Genomic DNA, 19,840 nt, shown 5'->3' on the forward strand with positions numbered 1-19,840 from the left:
ATAAGGACCATCGTTGTCATTACTTTGTAATGTCGTTTGTGAAAAAAAAAAGGAAAACAGAAAAAATAAACAAAACAAACAAACAATGGATTGAGCAACGAAAGAAAATGGACAAGATGATCAAATAGACTAATAAATCAACATTTTGGACTATACAGCAGTTACTCTATGATTTGAAGAAATAAAAAACAACTAAAGTAATAGTAATAATGTCAGCGAGTACTTCAGTACGAATAACGAATGCAAAAGTTTAGTATAGACTGTAATATCATTTGCTGGAAGCCGAGTTGATTTCTTTCTTCTTCTTTTTTGTATGGGCACCTACTCATGATCGTCACCAAATCACGGAAGTTGCTATGTTTTAGTGTCTTTATCTTTCAGCGGCACAAACTTGCTTCACGGAAGCTCCCATAGAGCTGTTCTTGGACGGTCCGTACGCGATTCGGTTGGTCCCCCGCGAGAAAAGTGCTTACACAATAGGTCCCCCGCGAGAAAGTGCGTATACACAAAAGGTTCCCCGCGAGAAAACATTGGTCCCCCGCGAGATAGTGCAAACACAATGCCCCCCCCCCCCCCCCGAAAGGAAGCATTTGGTCACCCGCGACAGTGTTCATACACGGTACGCCAAGGGCGTGTTAAACGAGAAAAGAACAAAATCCCTTCGTGCCAATAAAAAGCATCAACCCAATTTACGTATTCGTATATAAGAATCGTCATCTGTCTTTTCTTTTCTCATACAAAAACATACTAGAACAGTTTTTAAAATATGATTGTTGTGAGCCTAGGGAAGTCTTTTTGTGAACCGTATTTGCTTGAATCCGACTTAACTTTTTGTTTCGTGTGCTTATGACCGTCACCAAAACACAAAGATTACTGTCTTTAACGTTCTTGGTGAACTCGCCATTATTCGTCGAGGAATACGAGAGTTTTGTCTATATTTTTCATTTACAGCAAATAAAACTTACGTTAGATACACTTTTGTAATAGCAGACTGTCAAAATATCATTTTTTGCTGGGATCCGAGATGATTTTTCCGTTTCGTGTAGGCGCCTACTCATAATCGTTACCAAAACACGTAAGATTATGATAAGTGAATTCGCAATTATAATTTTAGAGGACGAAGAGGTTGTTTTGTTCTAGTGCCTTTATCTTTCAGTGACAGTACACAAACTTGCGTCAGGTGAGTTCCTATATGGTGCAGTCTTGGACGGTCCGTACGCGATGTGGTTGGTCCCCCGCGAGAAAAGTGCTCACACAATAGGTCCCCCGCGAGAAAGTGCGTATACACAAAAGGTTCCCCGCGAGAAAACGTTTGGTCCCCCGCGAGATAGTGCGAACACAATGCCCCCCCCCCCCCCGAAAGGAAGCGTTTGGTCACCCGCGACAGTGTTCATACACGTTACGCCAAGGGCATGTTAAACGAGAAAAGAACAAAATCCCTTCGTGTCAATAAAAAGCATCAACCCAATTAACGTATTCGTATATAAGAATCGTCATCTGTCTTTTCTTTTCATTTTCTCATACAAAAACATACCAGCGCAGTTTTTAAAGTATGATTGTTGTGAGCCTAGGGAAGTCTTTTTGTGAACCGTATTTGCTTGAATCCGACTTAATTTTTTTGTTTCGTGTGCTTATGAACGTCACCAAAACACAAAGATTACTGTCTTTAACGTTCTTGGTGAACTCGCCATTATTCGTCGAGGAATACGAGAGTTTTGTCTATATTTTTCATTGACAGCAAATAAAACTTACGTTAGATACACTTTTGTAATAGCAGACTGTCAAAATATCATTTTTTGCTGGGATCCGAGATGATTTTTCCGTTTCGTGTAGGCGCCTACTCATAATCGTTACCAAAACACGAAAGATTATGATAAGTGAATTCGCAATTATAATTTTAGAGGACGAAGAGGTTGTTTTGTTCTAGTGCCTTTATCTTTCAGTGACAGTACACAAACTTGCGTCAGGTGAGTTCATATGGTGCAGTCTTGGACGGTCCGTACGCGATGTGGTTGGTCCCCCGCGAGAAAAGTGCTCACACAATAGGTCCCCCGCGAGAAAGTGCGTATACACAAAAGGTTCCCCGCGAGAAAACGTTTGGTCCCCCGCGAGATAGTGCGAACATAATGCCCCCCCCCCCCCCGAAAGGAAGCGTTTGGTCACCCGCGACAGTGTTCATACACGTTACGCCAAGGGCATGTTAAACGAGAAAAGAACAAAATCCCTTCGTGTCAATAAAAAGCATCAACCCAATTAACGTATTCGTATATAAGAATCGTCATCTGTCTTTTCTTTTCATTTTCTGATACAAAAACATACCAGCACAGTTTTTAAAGTATGATTGTTGTGAGCCTAGGGAAGTCTTTTTGTGAACCGTATTTGCTTGAATCCGACTTAATTTTTTGTTTCGTGTGCTTATGAACGTCACCAAAACACAAAGATTACTGTCTTTAACGTTCTTGGTGAACTCGCCATTATTCGTCGAGGAATACGAGAGTTTTGTCTATATTTTTCATTGACAGCAAATAAAACTTACGTTAGATACACTTTTGTAATAGCAGACTGTAAAAAAATATCATTTTTGCTGGGATCCGAGATGATTTTTCCGTTTTGTGTAGGCGCCTACTCATAATCGTTTCCAAAACGAGAAAGATTATAAGTGAATTCGCAATTATAATTTTAGAGGACGAAGAGGTTGTTATGTTCTAGTGCCTTTATCTTTCAGTGACAGTACACAAACTTGCTTCAGGTGAGTTCCTATACGGTGCATCAGTCTTGGACGGTCCGTACGCGATGTGGTTGGTCCCTCGTGAGAAAGCGAATGGTCCCCCGCGAGAAAAGTGCTCACACAATAGGTCCCCCGCGAGAAAGTGCGTATACACAAAAGGTTTCCCGCGAGAAAACGTTTGGTCCCCCGCGAGATAGTGCGAACACAATGCCCCCCCCCCCCCCCCGAAAGGAAGCGTTTGGTCACCCGCGACAGTGTTCATACACGTTACGCCAAGGGCGTGTTAAACGAGAAAAGAACAAAATCCCTTCGTGTCAATAAAAAGCCATCAACCCAATTAACGTATTCGTATATAAGAATCGTCATCTGTCTTTTCTTTTCATTTACTCATACAAAAACATACCAGCGCAGTTTTTAAAGTATGATTGTTGTGAGCCTAGGGAAGTCTTTTTGTGAACCGTATTTGCTTGAATCCGACTTTTTTTTTTTTTTGTTTCGTGTACTTATGATCGTCTCCAAAACACGAAGATTACTGTCTTTAACGTTTATTGGTGAACTCGCCATTATATTCGTCGAGGAATAAGAGTCTTTTTTTTTTTGTCTTTATTTTTCATTGACAGCAAATAAAATTTACGTCAATACACTTTTGTAAGACTGTAATTTTTTTTTTTTTTTTTTTTTGCTGGGATCCGAGACGATTTTTCCGTTTTGTGTAGGCGCCTACTCATGATCGTCACCAAAACACGAGAGATTATGATTAGTGAATTCGCAATTATAATTTTAGAGGACGAAGAGGTTGTTATGTTCTAGTGCCTTTATCTTTCAGTGACAGTACACAAACTTGCTTAAGGTGAGTTCCTATACGGTGCAGTCTTGGACGGTCCGCACGCGATGTGGTTGGTCCCTCGCGAGAAAGCGAATGGTCCCCCGCGAGAAAAGTGCTCACACAATAGGTCCCCCGCGAGAAAGTGCATTATACACAAAAGGTTCCCCGCGAGAAAACGCGAACACAATGCCCCCACGCCCCCGCCTGCCAGAATTAGCGTTTTGTTCCCCGCGAGAACGTTCATAGACTGATTCGTCTCGCGAGGGGCATGGTGAACGAGAAAATTCTTTTCATGTCAATAAACTGCATCAACCCAAATAAAATATTCGCATCATCTGTCATATTTCTCATATAAAAAAAAATATCATTAGTATTAACCGAACATATAAAAAAAATCGTCTTCTCGGTCATAGATAGCTGTGATATCATTTTCTTGAATCCCAAGTTATGTGTCATGATCGTCGCCAAAACACGAAGGATGGTGTCTTCTAAGTCAGTTAGTGAACTGGCAATATTCTGAGTAATAAAAGTTGATATGCTTCGTTATTTTTTCATCGATAACACAGACTTAATACCTTACTCTGCCATTATCATTACTGAAAACGCGCGAGTTTTTGCGTGGAGTCCACCAAGATTTGCGAAAGAAAAATGCATATAATTATTTTTTTAATTTGTTTTCGTTTTCCTTTTGTCTACACAATGCATTACATGCCAGTGACAATTCATGGAAGCTTCATGCCACAAGTATATCTATTTTACAGTGATATTTTCTTATTAATGGACACGTGGACTTCAAGACATCATTCTCCCTATATTCCTTTGTCCCTCGTGAGAGGAGGTGTGTGTACCAACTGGTCTTCATCGAGTGGCAGGTGAACGTGGAGAATTAGAACCTGTTTGTCATGAAAATAATCGAATGCGGTAAACAGTTGTACATTGTATTACGTTAGATATGGAGAAATCATTTAGGTCTTTTTGGCGAGGGAAAAAAAAAAACAAATCCAAAACCACTCACGAACGAATGTTGATAGCCAAAACTTTGAAAAGTAATAAGCAGCTTTGATGAGCGTGAAATTAATTGTCATGATTTTGCTGTCTAACCGGCTGGTGGCTTCATCACATAGGACTTACTCGTACGTAGTGAATTTCTCTATACGAGACCTTTCATGTATTTTTGTGATTGCATGTTTAGTCCAGCGATTAATCAATCCTTTTCATTGTCCAGGGAACAAATAAAATTATTCGAACAAGTACAGTGTACACTATAATCGACTGTTCGATATTTCCTACCATGCACCAAAAGAAAGGCTAATAGAATCATATCTTTGCAATGATCAACTCAGAGGAAGTTCTTTGATCGATATTTCCATGTTATTTACACGCTGTTTAATTACAGAATCCAGGGCGCGCATTCTTTCGTCTGGCACGCACCTGGGTGTGGCACCTGGTTTTGTGGAAATTTCCACAGGGGAGATGGGTGGGGTGTCAAGTTTCTTCGGTCCGAAGAGACCGCATAATAGTACTCGTATACTATCTCTTCACTTCTATTTACTGTCATTTGTTTATTTTCCCCTTATTTTTTTGCTGATAATTAACCTTAGATATAACTTTACGAAAGTTGTTACACGTGGTTCGTTTGGTGAACAACAATATTTGCGATGATGCTGCATAAGGTAAGTACAATGATCAGCTCACTGCATGCAGTACAATATTGTACTCGTTAGAATATCCTCGCCTTTGCATTAGTTTTGACACGGAGCTAATCTTTGACGGCGCGTCCCTCTCCACAAGCGCGCGCAACCGATCGGAAATTTACAAGCTTCCGAACGCAGGCAGGCAAAATTGCCACCAGTACTGGTTCATCCAAATCAAAATGAACTATGTTTCTGGCCTCCGAACTCGATCTTTTTTCACAATTACCGCGGGTAGAAGTATGTTGGTGAAGTCACCACGCAGCTATAGCAACAGCAGGTTGTACAGCAGGTTGTACAGCAGGCAGTACGGTGCACGCTCAGCTAGCCAGCGTAGCAATGAGACAAGCGATCAGTGATCTGCCTTTTCATGATCGATTACACGGTAATACATTTAGCAATCGATCGCGTGTGGATAAAAATCTCGCGGAAGCCTTGTGTGCGCCCGACCGTGGTGTCTCGCGGGGGACCGTGGTCCCCCGCGGGAAACTGTCCACTTTCTTTCGAGCAATACTGTAGGTTAATGTAGCAGGCGGTCAAATTTTGGACATCATTATGGCTGAATTATGGGCAGCTTGCTTTACAGCACAAACCTGTACCAAGGTTTGACCGCCCGTGTCAAAATTCATCCACACACAAAAGCATTCTACGTAGGTTTTATACATAGCTTGTGGTCAAATTTTGGATGAGGCTGTGGTCAAATTATGGGCGGCTTGCTCGGTTGGATTACACTGCAGAAAACCAAGCACCTGCCCCCAAAGACAGTCTAACATCACATACAATGATAGACACTACCAACACTGTAACTTTTGCTGGCATCTAGAATTTCTAGGCATCTGTCTAAAGTGTTACATGTGTTAGCATTACTGGTAGTGCACTGCTGGGTTGTTTTACAAAGTCTACTGTACAACTGTAAATAACTTTAGACAGATTACATGTACACACATGTATAAAAGGAGATTGGCGAAGATATGAGGTACATTGTATGAGTTTTTATTCAATATGTCTCTCTATGAATGTACAGTTGTTTTGAGCATTAAAGGGACGTACATTTGTACAGTGTACATTGTACATTTCTGGGATGTTGGGTTGTTTTCTGTTTCCAGTGCACATTACACTGCTCATAACGAGAAACCTGGTACAAGATAAGAAATTCTTGTCAGGTTTGAAAAGACCTCCTTGCTGCGCCACTTGGCCTTTCATTCACCTGTTCCTAACAGTTAGTCTCTTTTTCAGTCACAAGGCCTTGTCAAAAGGCTAAATCATCTCTTGCTTTCATCTAATCTTGTCCAAAATTTTGCCAAATTTCTCCACCCCGAGATGATGATACAATGTAATTCTTGCGAAATGTTGATGTGAGAATATCAGTCAGATTTATTTGGTCTCTTCTTTGCGACCAAGAACGTGCTGAGGGAAATTGTATGCTGTACCATGTACCCGGTACATACAATGTGTACCTTCCACCTTGTTTTATCACAAAGCATTGAAATTTGCAACATGGTAGGATTTACAACAGAAGATCTGATACTGTATTAAAAACGACCTCCTCCAGAATACCATTACTCATATGCAACTTTGTATGTAACAGAATGGCTGTACAGGCCTGTACACAGTATTGCACCAAAAGTTGCGTGTATGCACAACTTAACACAACGGCATGTACAGGCAAAGAGAGAGTGAGATAAAAAGTTATAACAAAAATGACGACAGACTAATAAAACAGTGTTCAGACTACCAATTTGTTAAAACAGACTTAAAACAGAGTTAAAAGGGCTCAGAATACCACCCTAGGGCATGACTGGCAAATGGTTTCCAACAAGATGATTGTGTCATATGACTATGAATTGTGATGATGTGGGGCATCTATACAGAATGCACCCTCTGCAAGCTGTTTAACATGGTACTGTACTGTTGATGGTTATCATTGTGCAAATTATATTTTGTACAGTATAGAATGTTACCTATTATTTATACTGATAAATAATGTGCAGTCTGTTCCTGGCTAGTCTAGTCAGACAGGAAGTGTCCTCACTTCGTCTTGAGAGGGGTATTCCCCTCCAGTGCCATTTGTATAAGAATGTGTACAAGTACATGTTTGCAGGCTGGATGTACAATTTGTACATTGTGTATTGTATACATCTACATTGTATTGTCTGAACCCTGACACTTGCAATGTACAACCTACAATATACTCTACTGAGTTCACGTATCCGTTCTAGTTATGAGCATTTTACACACAGTTACAGTGTGATGGGATTTTATGCACCCAGTGGTCGTAAAACATGAAAATTGTACATCTGTATGTACATATGTATGCTTGAGTGACCCCCACCTCGTCATAGTTAATGTTTAAATGCATGTTGAAATCATACTATGTCACTGAAATTCTGTGAAATCCCTCTCACATAAAGGAAAAATGCTGAAGATTCCAATGGAACTATGAGTTCAATGATTGATACCAGAAATTTGCAGCTACAGCTGTACACATTGTACATTTTGTATCATTGTCAAATGTGAAAGATGGGGAATACAAGTGTAATTGTGCGCTAAGGAAGGGGCCCGCACCTCTCCACCCCGCCGAGTTATCTGTTTTATATCAGGATTCTAACCCCGATGGAATCCCAAACATTTTCTTTGCTCTTTTTCCACTAATACAATGATATTTAAATAATATTTATTTCTGGTCAGTTTCCTTCAGTTTGCATTTGTTACATAATTAGGAAGATGGATTAAAAGTCCACAAATTTCATCCCTTTTCTTTAACAGTACTATCTTAATTTTACTCCCAGGCTCATATTTACCTGTATGTAGCCATGTCTAGAGTGTTCATGTCTGTTACACCAAGGAGGTTCTAGAGAATGGAGTCACAACCGTCTTATCCTTTGCTAGATGTTCGAAGCCGCGGCTCAAAAATATTTGAAGCATGTGCCAAACAGGATCTGCCGCGCAGATACGAAGACAATTGACTCGTGTCTCATTGCATAATCACCAGCCACTTTCAAAGGAAGATATTGTATGTCTTTGTGATGGTAAATCCTTTTCGCTATCCCTTCTTATAAAAGGTAGGTGGTACAGACACGAGGATGGGCGAATAGAAATTGAGCAAAAAATGCTGAAATAAAGATGAAAATTACTCGACTGGGCATGCCCGGGCACTAATCTGATATACAGTATCTATCAATAAAGAATTATACTTAAAGATTATTCCATATTAGTTTCATTTGTGGAAATTAAGTGGAAATTAAGCGGAAAAGTGATAAAACCAGCTTTCCAGGATGGTACAGTTTTAACATCTTCACATGATACAGCTCTGATTTACACTTTTGCACGAATTTCTGGACGGGATTGACTTTTGTTTTACAGTGTACATGCTTTATCATTACAGTAAGTGAAATTTCATTTCAAATAAGCAAAATGTGGCCAACATTATGAAAACGTTCAAAATGAATCTTCAGATTACTCAGCAAAACAGCAGCATCGAACTTCGATCATCAAAGGCACAAGTGCACCTGTGGAATTCTTTTGTACATCAATAGAAATCTGACAACTGTTTGAATAATCACAGCCAGTTGGAACTCCATGTATCAAACCTCCTTGGTTACGTACATGGGCAACCATTGCATTAAAGCATAGACCTTGTACATAAAACGTGCATACAATGTACACATTGTATGGACGTATTAAAATGTGGGTCTCGCACAGCACCACTAACATTAGCACCGAACTTGAAATGGCAAAAATGATAATCCCTAGGGGCTAGTGTTAGTCAATGGGGGAAAAGCACATAAATCGGCAACAAAAACGGCAGAACTCCTTTCAGCGCCGGTCCCCGACATGTCCGAATCTATAGGAGAAATCATGCAGTCAATACATCACTTACGTGTAGCATTTTCTGTGTTTTTGTATGATACCTTAAATTTTGTTCTTTATTGATATGTACAATTCTACTTCTGTTATATACAGAAGTATTGTACATTGTACACTATTGGCCGGAAACAAAATTAAAGGTTGTGTACAGTTCTGGTTGAGATGAGGATTTGTAACTTTTAACGTTTTGCGAGATATTCAGAAACCACTCTCTGAGATGTCAAAAAGTATGCAATTCTAAGGGGTATCAAAAGTTTATTTGATGAAAAATCGATTTTGAAATGGCTGAGATATCTAAAAATAAGGTGAAACAAAGAGATCATAATAAAAGGCGTCGCCTGTCGCATTTTATTATTATCACTTTTTTGGATATCTCAGCCATTTGAAAACCAATTTTCATCAAATAAACGTTGAATCCTTCTTAAAATTACATGCTCTTTCATATTTCATAAGAGGTTTCTCTTTATCTCACTTATTGTAGGTATGTTATAAACCTAAATCCTCGACGGATGTACATTGTAGGGCCTACAACTGTACAAGCTATATGCTGATCTGTTGTGTCTCAGCTAGTGTACCCTTTTCAACATAATGGCAAAACAATAGAACAGATAGTGTAATAATCATGTACGTTGTAATGATGGAACAAGTGCAAGTGTGAATGTACATGTACATGTAACAGCGTGTTTAGATCAGGGAGGTAGTAAAAAAGGACAGGTGTACAGTACAAATGTACGGTTACAGCTCGTTATTCCGAAGGTTCGTTATTCCGAAGGCTCTTCAGTCTGAAGATTCCTTATTCCAAAGGTTCGTTTTTCCGAATTTCATTTTCGGATGAACAAATCTTCGGAATAATGAACCTTCGGAATAACGCCACAAATGTTCGGATTAACGAACCCTTTTTCATTTTCGGATTAACGAACCTCTAGGTATAGGGAATTTGCGTGTTTCGGATTAACGAACCTTCGGAATAACGAACCTTCGGAATATCGAACCTTCGGAATAACGAACAGCACCCCAAATGTACAGTACAAACTTGTACAATTGTATCAAAACCAAATACTGCACAAATTGTTTGTAATTAAAGGGGTGCTCTTGGGGCAGGAGAGGCAACTTTAGGCCAACCCATGTGTAAACATACAGAATAGAGCTGTTGCTCAAACCAGCCTAAAGTTCATGTGCTGTACAGTGTACTGTATAAATGGTTCAACAACCGGCATTGGGCTGACCACTAAAAATCGGCCTGGGGCCGGCTTTCATGTGTAACAGGGACCTTTGATACTTGTAGTTGTGATACCTTTTTGCTTTTTTTTAACAGTGGTAAGGAGCTTTGGGTCTTTTAGGCAATAAAGCTTCAGTGGGCACTAAAGCCGCAATGTTTTCCTGACGGATGCGCGAATGCCAGCCGTATTACAGGTGTAGGGTTGGTAATTCCAGTGTGTAATGGAGCAAGCTGGTGTGCAGTGGAAAGACAGAGAGTGTGCAGTCATATGATGGGCTGCTGACCAAAAGTGCAGCAAGGAAAGTTTGTGCTGGGAAGCTCAGAAGCACCATTGCATTTCTGCCTACACACTGCATTCTGGTACAAGTACTTATGTACATTGTTCTGAAAACATACTTCTGTAGCTGGTAAAAATTCACCTGCATAATACAAATTTTGTAGTTACACCTCAGTGTGTACATGGTACCGCGCTTTTAATAACTGTACCAAAGAGTCTGTTGCAGTATCCCATGCATGTTGAAGCATTTTCCTTTAGTCAGTATCTTCCTCACTTTCAGCGTACAATGTACATCTGTACATCGACTGTAACGTGTGCTTGCATTGTATACCTGTATTTATTTCCATGTGCCCGATATCTTTTTGGGAAGGGGTGGTCGTATGTTTCTACTGACATACAGTTGTACATGTACATAAAATTTCTTTGAGTCATACCCGGGTGCATACCCTGTTCTGTAATATGCTACAAATTATCTCTGATGCCTGTGAGAAAATGTTAAAAGAAACCCAAGATTGAAGATTTTTTAAAAGCAGTGTGCATGAATTCAATTTCATATTGGAAGTTTATTCTGAGTGAACGTGTACAGTGTATATGGGATTAACTACATTGTACAAGTATATAATACATTTAGTGTTCCCCTCTGTGTTTCCTTTTCGTAATTGAAAACTTTTGTACTCAGACTTTTGTAGTATGAAGTGTGCAATTACACATTGGAATGTATCTTGCTTTGTTTTTAATACTACAGATGTACATGTATACTGTTACTCAATCGAAAATGGTGATGTACATGTTGCATGTTTGTCTACAAACCAGTTTGATTAAAATAATTGCAGCAATATACCAAGTCAGCAGGATGGTCCATAAATATGTGTAAAAAGTGAAACATGCTATCATTTTCACCCAACATCCTATTTTAAAAAGCAAAATTTTAACCACCATACCAAATTGATAGCATGCTGAAAATAAGAAATTTGCCAAGAAGTATCATGTGTCCACAATGTTTTCTTCTTCAATCTTTATGTAATTATTGATGATTAAATCAACAAGTACCGGTACATTGTAACTCATACACTCATACACGCGGACTCACAAACGTAGTAAAAAACTAGCTAAAGATTGGCGTCCATGGGTTGCAGCTTGTTTACTGCAGTCAAATGATCAGAACTTTTATAGTAGGCTACATAAGATGGCACCAGAGAGCATAGACTCTTTATTGAGCTTCTAGTCCTAAAGCCCATTATACTGTAAGCCATGAACAGCAGAGGCACTACATCCATACAATGTAAAGTACACTCTTTATGCTCATTCGTGCAACATGCTAAAATTTCGAGTTTTGGATCATCCTCAATACAGTTTAGACTTCAATACATGTGTACATTGTACATAAACAAACTTGTACATTGTATGCATACATTGTTCAGCTGTAGCTACAAATAGTATGTTGGCAAGAAAGCTTGCTACATTTTGTCACATTAATAGGCGACACTGTAGCTTGACACAAAATATCCTCAACACGAGTTTGGCAGCCAGCTTTAACTGTCAAGATGATGAATCAGGAGAAAATTATATAGGGGCACTACCTGCAGAATTGTGCCTTAATAATGAAAGTCTCTCGACTTTTTCTTGTGTTTGTTTATGTGTGTGTGCGTGCTCAGCCAGGCTCATGTAGTGTACAAGTGTACCATACAGGATATCATCAATCACTATGAGAGTTTGGTCTGGTAGAACAAGGTGCTCTGTCACTGAAGTGTCGGGATGTATTGTTTAGATGCCACCTGTTGCGCAGGGGACACCTTCAATGTCCCTGATGCAGGACAAGTCTGGAAGAAGGCTAGTGGGATGTGAAGGCCAGCAGCAGCTGTATGAAATGCCAGTTGCTGCCAATATCAAAAAAAAAAAAAAAAAAAAAAAAAAAAAACAGGAAGGAGGAGTGCTTGCTAGTAATGCTACATCATAATGACTCAGAATAGGCATTAATTTGAGTATTGTTGCCTTTATTTGGAACTCATGTGTGTTTGTGTCTGTGTGTGTACATTTGTGGGTCTTGTATTAGGGGCTGAAGATTATTGCATACTGTACAGTATTTGCCGTATAAGCAGATTAAAAGTCAAGTCAAACCGTGAGACTCACGCATGCACAGTTTGGCCTTGCTCAAACTGGTGTGATTTGAAGCACTTTTCTTTCACTCATTGTTTAAATAGGGTTCGAATCACTTTTTTGCTTTTGTTTTTTTGGTTGTTTTTTTTTTTGGGGGGGGGGTGTCTTGTTTTGTTGTTGTTGGTTTTTTGTTTGTTTGGGTTTTTCTTTTTTTTACCTGTACATTGTACTGTTCATTGTACGTGTACACGTTTGTGTGATTCTGATCAGGTTTCAAGTCAAGCCTTTTTGAACAGTGTTTACATGCATGAGCTAAATTTAATGCTACTACTAAATTACAAGCACAGGTTGTAGCTCCGTTAAAGACAGCTTGACAATGATCAATGAAAAATGTCACATTTAATAAATCCCCTCATTGAGGTGGCCCTAATTTTCATCTGTGCCTGCTTTAATAACTCTTCATTGATCTGTCACTCATATGGCATCATTTCAGTGTTCCTCTGTGAAGTAATACGCTGTTGTGCTTAAGTGTTGGTGGGTATTTTCCGAGTTCCGAAGGTTTCGTAATTTGAAAATGAAATCAAGTTCGCTATTCCAAAGGTTCTTTATTCTGAAACACACAAATTTTGTATACCTAAGGTTCATTAATCAGGAAAATTAAATGAGTTTGCCATTCCAAATGTTCCTTAATCCTGAAATGACCAAAAAAAAAAAACAACAACAACAACAACCAAACCAGGTATGTACATGTTGTACTGTAACAAACCTTCAGAATTACACAAATCTTATTCTGTTTTTGGAAATGAACCTTTGCAATAACAAACCACTTTTCATTTTCAGATTAACGACCCTTTGAAATAATGAATCTTATTTTATTTTCAGATTAATCAACCTCATTTCGTTTTTCACAATTATGAACCTTTGCAATAACGAAGTTTAACTATGTTGTTATCTCAATTGTCATCAACTCCACAATGCATGGTCTATCTCAAAGATCTATGGAAAGATGGTACTTACATTGTATAAAGAGTCTATTTCTCTTCTTTCCCTTTTCTTCTTTACAGGCTGACTCTGTTAAGTACTTCTTGGATGATATTGACCGCATAGGAAGAAAGGTATGGAATGATTTTGCGTGATTAATTGAGTTGTCTTGTGTTGTGATGTCCTGTTTTGATATCGCTAATACTCCAATAGTCTGAGAAATCAAAGATATGAATATTTTTGGTGAAGAATTTTACTGAGAGCATCACGGCATCGTGGAAAAGGAATTAAAAAAACAACAGTTACACATACTTGCTGATAATAGCTTATTGGTAATACACTATTGTTGGAAGTAAATGATTTTCATACCAATTATTTAGATTAAGGAAATGTGGTTGAAAGGTTAAAGGTCATTGGGATTTTGCTGTTTATGTCATTTTCTAGCCCCAACTGAAGCTCGGAATGACCAGTGGTGATGTAATTTGGTAGCAAGAAAAGAAACGGGGATTTTACTTTTGTCAGTGTCATTTTTCGGCCATAACTCAGCATTTAAGGAGGTAGTCCAATAGGAATTGGTTCAAAATCATGAGAGATTTCCATCATACTTAGGGGTTGAAGGTCATTCCATTGGGTCATTGGTCATGATAAAGCGAGTTGTGTGATGATGGGACACACTTTTGGTAGAACATCTACATATGTACATAAAATGTATTTCATTCAAAAGCCATCTATTAACAGCTTACAATTGTAAGTGACATTTGCATTGTACTGACTTTCATGTGCATTGAAAAACAAATTTGATTATAAATCATGACAGTGGAAGCAATTTTGTCTAGATGGAGATGTACAAATGTACGTCTGTGGGATTTGATTTCTGCTAAGAGATCATGTAATTGTGATACAAAATTGAAATTTTTGCAATCATTTATGTGTTGCTTCACCATAATTGCACACTGGATCAGAAGTGTTATAAGTGACACAATGACACCACAAGTGCTCCTCGTGCTAGTTTTTCTCACGTGGTTGCAGGTGTGAGGTTGTTGATAAAGTCCTCCTTCCCAGTGAAAACACTACAGTGCAGTCGCATGCACATACACGGGAGAAATGCTCCTGGGGTGCCAAAGTTCAAGTTGGCACTCTTTCCCCCCAATGCCTAGATGTTGACAGAAGTATTATACATGTATGAACTAGTGCATTCACTTTTGGGCTTTGGGACACTCTTCAGTGATATCCTTTATAGTATATTGTTTAATTGTTGTGGACATTAGCACGGTTTATTGATTGTCCCTTCTGTTATGATTACCACGACACAGCAATGCCATACGACATGGTGAATACATGTACATGTACTGTACAAGCTGAAATTTTCGCGGTGGTTTTATTTTTGCGAATTTCGCGAATCGCTTTTGAACAGCGATAATAACACACGAAAATAACAAAGCAGGAAAACAACGCAGGGAAATGAAAATCAATCCATGCCATGTGCTGCGGGATCGCGCCAAAATTATTGTGCCGTGCAGTACACTACTAGTACTCGTAGCTAACGTACATACTGTAGGTCCAGCACACAGCTATCATGAGCTGAGCCATATAGCCATGACGTAGCTAGCATTAATAAGTACAGTACTTTCAATGCAGAACACATTCGCACACACTGTGGAATCAGTTGGTTTTTTTCGTGAGAGTTCAAGTAAGTTCAGTTAGACCCTCGCAACCGCGAAATTAACAACATGCGAAAATGTCCTCCAGGTAGCAATTCGCGAAAATATCTGTACGCGAAATTTCAGCTCGTACAGTAGTACGCAGATTGGAATTTTATTGGTCTCTCATGTTTCCATCCAGTATATTTTAATCTGAAACAAATCAAGCTGTCATTACATTGCTTAGGGGTACGTTTCATTGTTTCATCTGTCATATTTCATGTCATAGTTTATACCCTGGCATCATAAGAATAAAGATATACAAGGTATATAATTTTTTAATATCTAAAAGATATATAAAAGAACAGCCATGATTTCTGTTCAAGGCTAAAACCTGTTGTGAGGTAGCAGACAATGCAAGTGTGTCATCAGGTTCATTGCAAAAGCCGTTGATAAAAAATCAAATATTTACTTCGACTGCTTTCAAAAGATTCTCTCATACACTGTATATATAACAGCTACACTGTAAGGTCAAGGTCCACTTGCTGTGATTGCTTATAAAGTTTATGTTTGATATCATACAATGTACTCTTTCATTTAAAAACAAAAACTAAAAACAAAAACAAAAAAAAGAAAGCTCACAGTTACTACCTCATATGAACTAGACTGCAAATTGAGAATGGCAGCAATTTGTGGTATAGACAGACAGGCCAGACTATCACTCTTTGTACTATTATGTGTCCATGCAAGTTAAGCTGTTCTACATGTATATGATCACTAGCAATTTACTTTTGTCCTGGTGTGAATTCTGATTCCTGGATGCGGGCTGAGATTAAAGATCATTTTAAAGGGGATGGCTAGTAACTGATGAGTGGGAATCAGTGGGAATGCTGGGGGATGATTGTTCCAATTCTTGTGGAATTCATTTCAGAGTACATTATATACACGTATCTATTGTTGTGTGAAAATTATTTGCTTCAGAACGGTCTCATATTCAAGTAATGTGCAGTTTAATGCCCAATCACTGTACAGGCATGCTAACCTGGAAATATTAAACTGCACATTACTTGAATATGAGACCATTCTGAAGCTAATAATTTTCACAGAACAATAGATATATTATGTACTCTTAAATGAATCCCACAAGAATTGGAACAATCATTCCCCAGCATTACCACTGATTCCCACTGATCAGGTACTAGCCATCCCCTTTAAGAGGAGAATCCCTACTTAGTGTGTAAAGATACATACTCTTTCTCCACATAACCCCACACAGAAACATGATATCCTTTTGCTAAAATTCATCAAACATTTCTGGAAACCAAGGGATTAAAGGAATGGTATAGTTTTGGTTGAGATGGGGATTCAGGTTTGAACTTTTTAAGAGATGATTAGAAGCTACTGAAATATCAAAGAGCATCCAGTTCCAAAAGGAATTCAAAAGCATATTTGATGGAAATTTGTTTTGAAGTGGCTGAGATGTCTAGAAACAATCCAAAAAAAAAAGAAGGTAGGTCCCACTTTTCATTAGGACCACTTTGTTTTACTTTGTGTTTTGAAAACGATTTTCATCAAATAAATTTTGAATTCCTCTTAGAATTGAATGCTCTTTAATATTTCATATAAGTAGTTTCTGTATCTTGTAAAAAGTTTTAAACCTGAATCCTCATCTCAACCAAAACTATACCATCCGTCTAAAGATTGGGTTGTCCTCCATATCAGACAAGATCATTGCGATCTGCATATTTTTGCAGCACTCATAATTGGTGACCAGTGGGCAATAGTTCTGACAATATTCAAGTCGTACACAAGGGATTCGTGCAGGAGGAACATTCACATAAACTGAATGTATCCACTATAAGTGTGGAAACAAGTGAAAAGACCTGTTTCATGTGGGAGTTGTCATCACATTATCTTCATTGAAATGAAAGTCTTGAAATTCCATGTAGGATTCAAAATCACCTAAAATCAGTATACTACTGTACATACAAATACATTGTAAGCTTCACTTCAAATTCTTATTAGTATTTCTGCAAGCTCCTTCACATTTTGTATGCTTGTTGCACCGATTGAGAATTTGGCCATGGATTCATGGTAAGTCTTGGTGTTCATTCATGTGAGGAGGATTTACACAATGGATTTCCCCTTTGAAAGAATATAGAATGAAAAGTGCGTTTGAATAAATTCAAACATTATGATTAATTGACATACACTGTAAATGCTATTTTCTTGTCATTTACAGGACTACACACCCCCTCAAAAGGATATTCTTCACTCACGAAAAGCAACAAAAGGCATCAAGGAACATGTTATCCAGATCAAGAACGTTCCCTTCCGCTTTGTGGATGTCGGCGGGCAGCGGTCCCAGCGGCAGAAGTGGTTCCAGTGCTTCGAGAGCGTGACATCTATCCTGTTCCTGGCCTCGTCCAGCGAGTTCGACCAGGTGCTCATGGAGGACCGCATCACCAACCGTCTCAAGGAGTCCTGCGACATCTTCGACACCATCGTCAACCACAAATGCTTTGCCAATATCTCCGTCATCCTCTTCCTGAACAAAACAGACTTACTGGAGGAGAAAATCAAGCACATCAGCATTAAGGACTACTTTCCCAACTTCCAAGGAGACCCGCGCAATCTCAATGACGTTCAAAATTTCATCCTCAAAATGTTCGATGTGCGTCGCAGGGAGCGAAGCAAGGCGCTATTCCACTACTTCACAACGGCAGTGGACACGGACAACATCAAATATGTATTTCATGCAGTACGGGACACCATTCTACACGAGAACCTCAACAGGTTGATGCTGCAGTGATGTCGCCTGTCCATCTCTCTTAGTGCCTAGTCCCACATCTATCAAACTTTGTTGGTGTATCGTGTCAAGTTGATGGTGGATTCATGATCATCTTTTGTCGAGTCCACGTCAGCTTTCAAGTAATCTTTTTTTCTCAAAACTGATTATTGTTCCTGCATTTTATATATATTCTGTCCTAGTCGAAAAAAAGAGAAGAGTTTGGTGATTTGTTGTTTTTTTAAGTCATGCTCAAACAATTTCTTTGGAACATTTGTGATCGACCAAAGCCACCACCATTAGCCTTTGAATCAAACACACTCTTTCCAGTGTTTCATTTCTTCCTTGATAAAGACTGTTAGCAGTTCAACATGCCACATTTACTACAAGGATCGTGAGTGGTGTGCATGGTGGGTAGAGGAGGACGCATGTTCGAGAGCTGGTAGAGAATGCTTTCAACTGTCTTGTCTTGCATAGACCTACATAGGCTTTGCATTCTTTGAATTTGTGGAAGATGTTGACCTTCAAAAAAAAATTGCCTTTCACACATCGGACACCAGCATCATGCCACGGATATCCTCAGCATACTCAACACTTTGGTTTCTGTTTGACTGCTGGCCAACAGCTATCTCTGCCGCCTTCTGGATTTCTGACTTCTGCTCACATAACGCCACTTGTAGATTCGTATTGTATTATGGAGAAGCAATGATTGTAGCCATTCACACTGTGACCAGCGCTGACCACCCTTAACCATACACGTACCAGCGCAGCTACAGTACCAGTTCCCGGAGACCAGACTGGTATACATGTGCATGGTCAACTGAATGAATCAGCTGAAGATTCCTAGCGTGGCATTTGGGTCGTCATTGTTGCATCAACCAAACATCTCTACATATTTTTTTCTCTCTCTGCATGCTGGTAATGCCCAGGAGGAAATCCTCCAGGATTCTTCCCTTTCCCTCTTCAAGACAGCTCGGAAACTTTTGCTCTTTCATTTTCCTCCCAAGTGTGATCGCGTGTGACTCTTCCATTTATAAATTGGGGATGGGGGGATGGGGTGGGAGTTGGCTGTTTTAAGAATCATCTGTAATGTAACTGTGTGAATAGAAGAGAGTATTTTACTTACCATGTGGAGTACTTTGCAGTCAAAAATACCTAATGGTTTAGTCCTACATTTTTGTATCCTAGATTTTAGTAGTTTAGTGTAAAGCATAGTGAGCAGTTCACAGGAACAAGTAAATCTTTATATTGTAGTCCTTGCACGGCAATTTTTTTTCCACTTTGCTCAAGTAGGATAATTTTTGTATCAGTGTAAAAGAAAGTATGGAAACCAGATATGCAGTGTGAAGCAGGTTTTCCCAAACAACAAAGAATTTACCCCAAAGAGAGCATTGAATGAAAGCAGCAAATGACAGTATAGCACTTTAATGAAATGGTCATGAACTTGAGTGATACAATGTGTACATGTCTCACAACCTTTGGTAACATTGGAAGTCAATAAGTGAATATACTGTGGGCATCGTGAAAATGCTGGAGTATTTCTACTACGCTGTTGCTTGTGCATTGCCTACAATTTTATTACTATTTGGATTCAAAGATGTTTTTCTATGACACTGCTCAGTGCCTGAACATCAAAAACATGTTGTTTTTGTTTGTTTTTCAAAAGATGAAGGCAGTCAATTCCTTCAAGCATATTTAGGGGGGATAAACTGCAGCAGAGTATTCG

The 19,840-nt window shown here is 39.0% G+C and overlaps 1 protein-coding gene across 1 annotated transcript in view; it reads left to right on the forward strand.

Moving 5' to 3' along the window:
* The window catches only part of LOC140231445 (guanine nucleotide-binding protein subunit alpha-13-like), a 29,168-nt gene extending 10,083 nt beyond the window's left edge, over positions 1–19,085 (forward strand). The window contains exons 2-3 of the mRNA XM_072311571.1: positions 13,770–13,820; positions 17,569–19,085. Coding sequence (XP_072167672.1) covers positions 13,770–13,820; positions 17,569–18,138 — 621 coding nt within the window. The 3' untranslated portion in view covers positions 18,139–19,085. The remainder of the gene's footprint in view (positions 1–13,769; positions 13,821–17,568) is intronic.
* Positions 19,086–19,840: the final 755 nt, after the last annotated feature.

This window comes from Diadema setosum, chromosome 8, assembly GCF_964275005.1.
Source record: "Diadema setosum chromosome 8, eeDiaSeto1, whole genome shotgun sequence".
In the NCBI taxonomy this organism is placed as follows: Eukaryota; Metazoa; Echinodermata; class Echinoidea; order Diadematoida; family Diadematidae; genus Diadema; species Diadema setosum.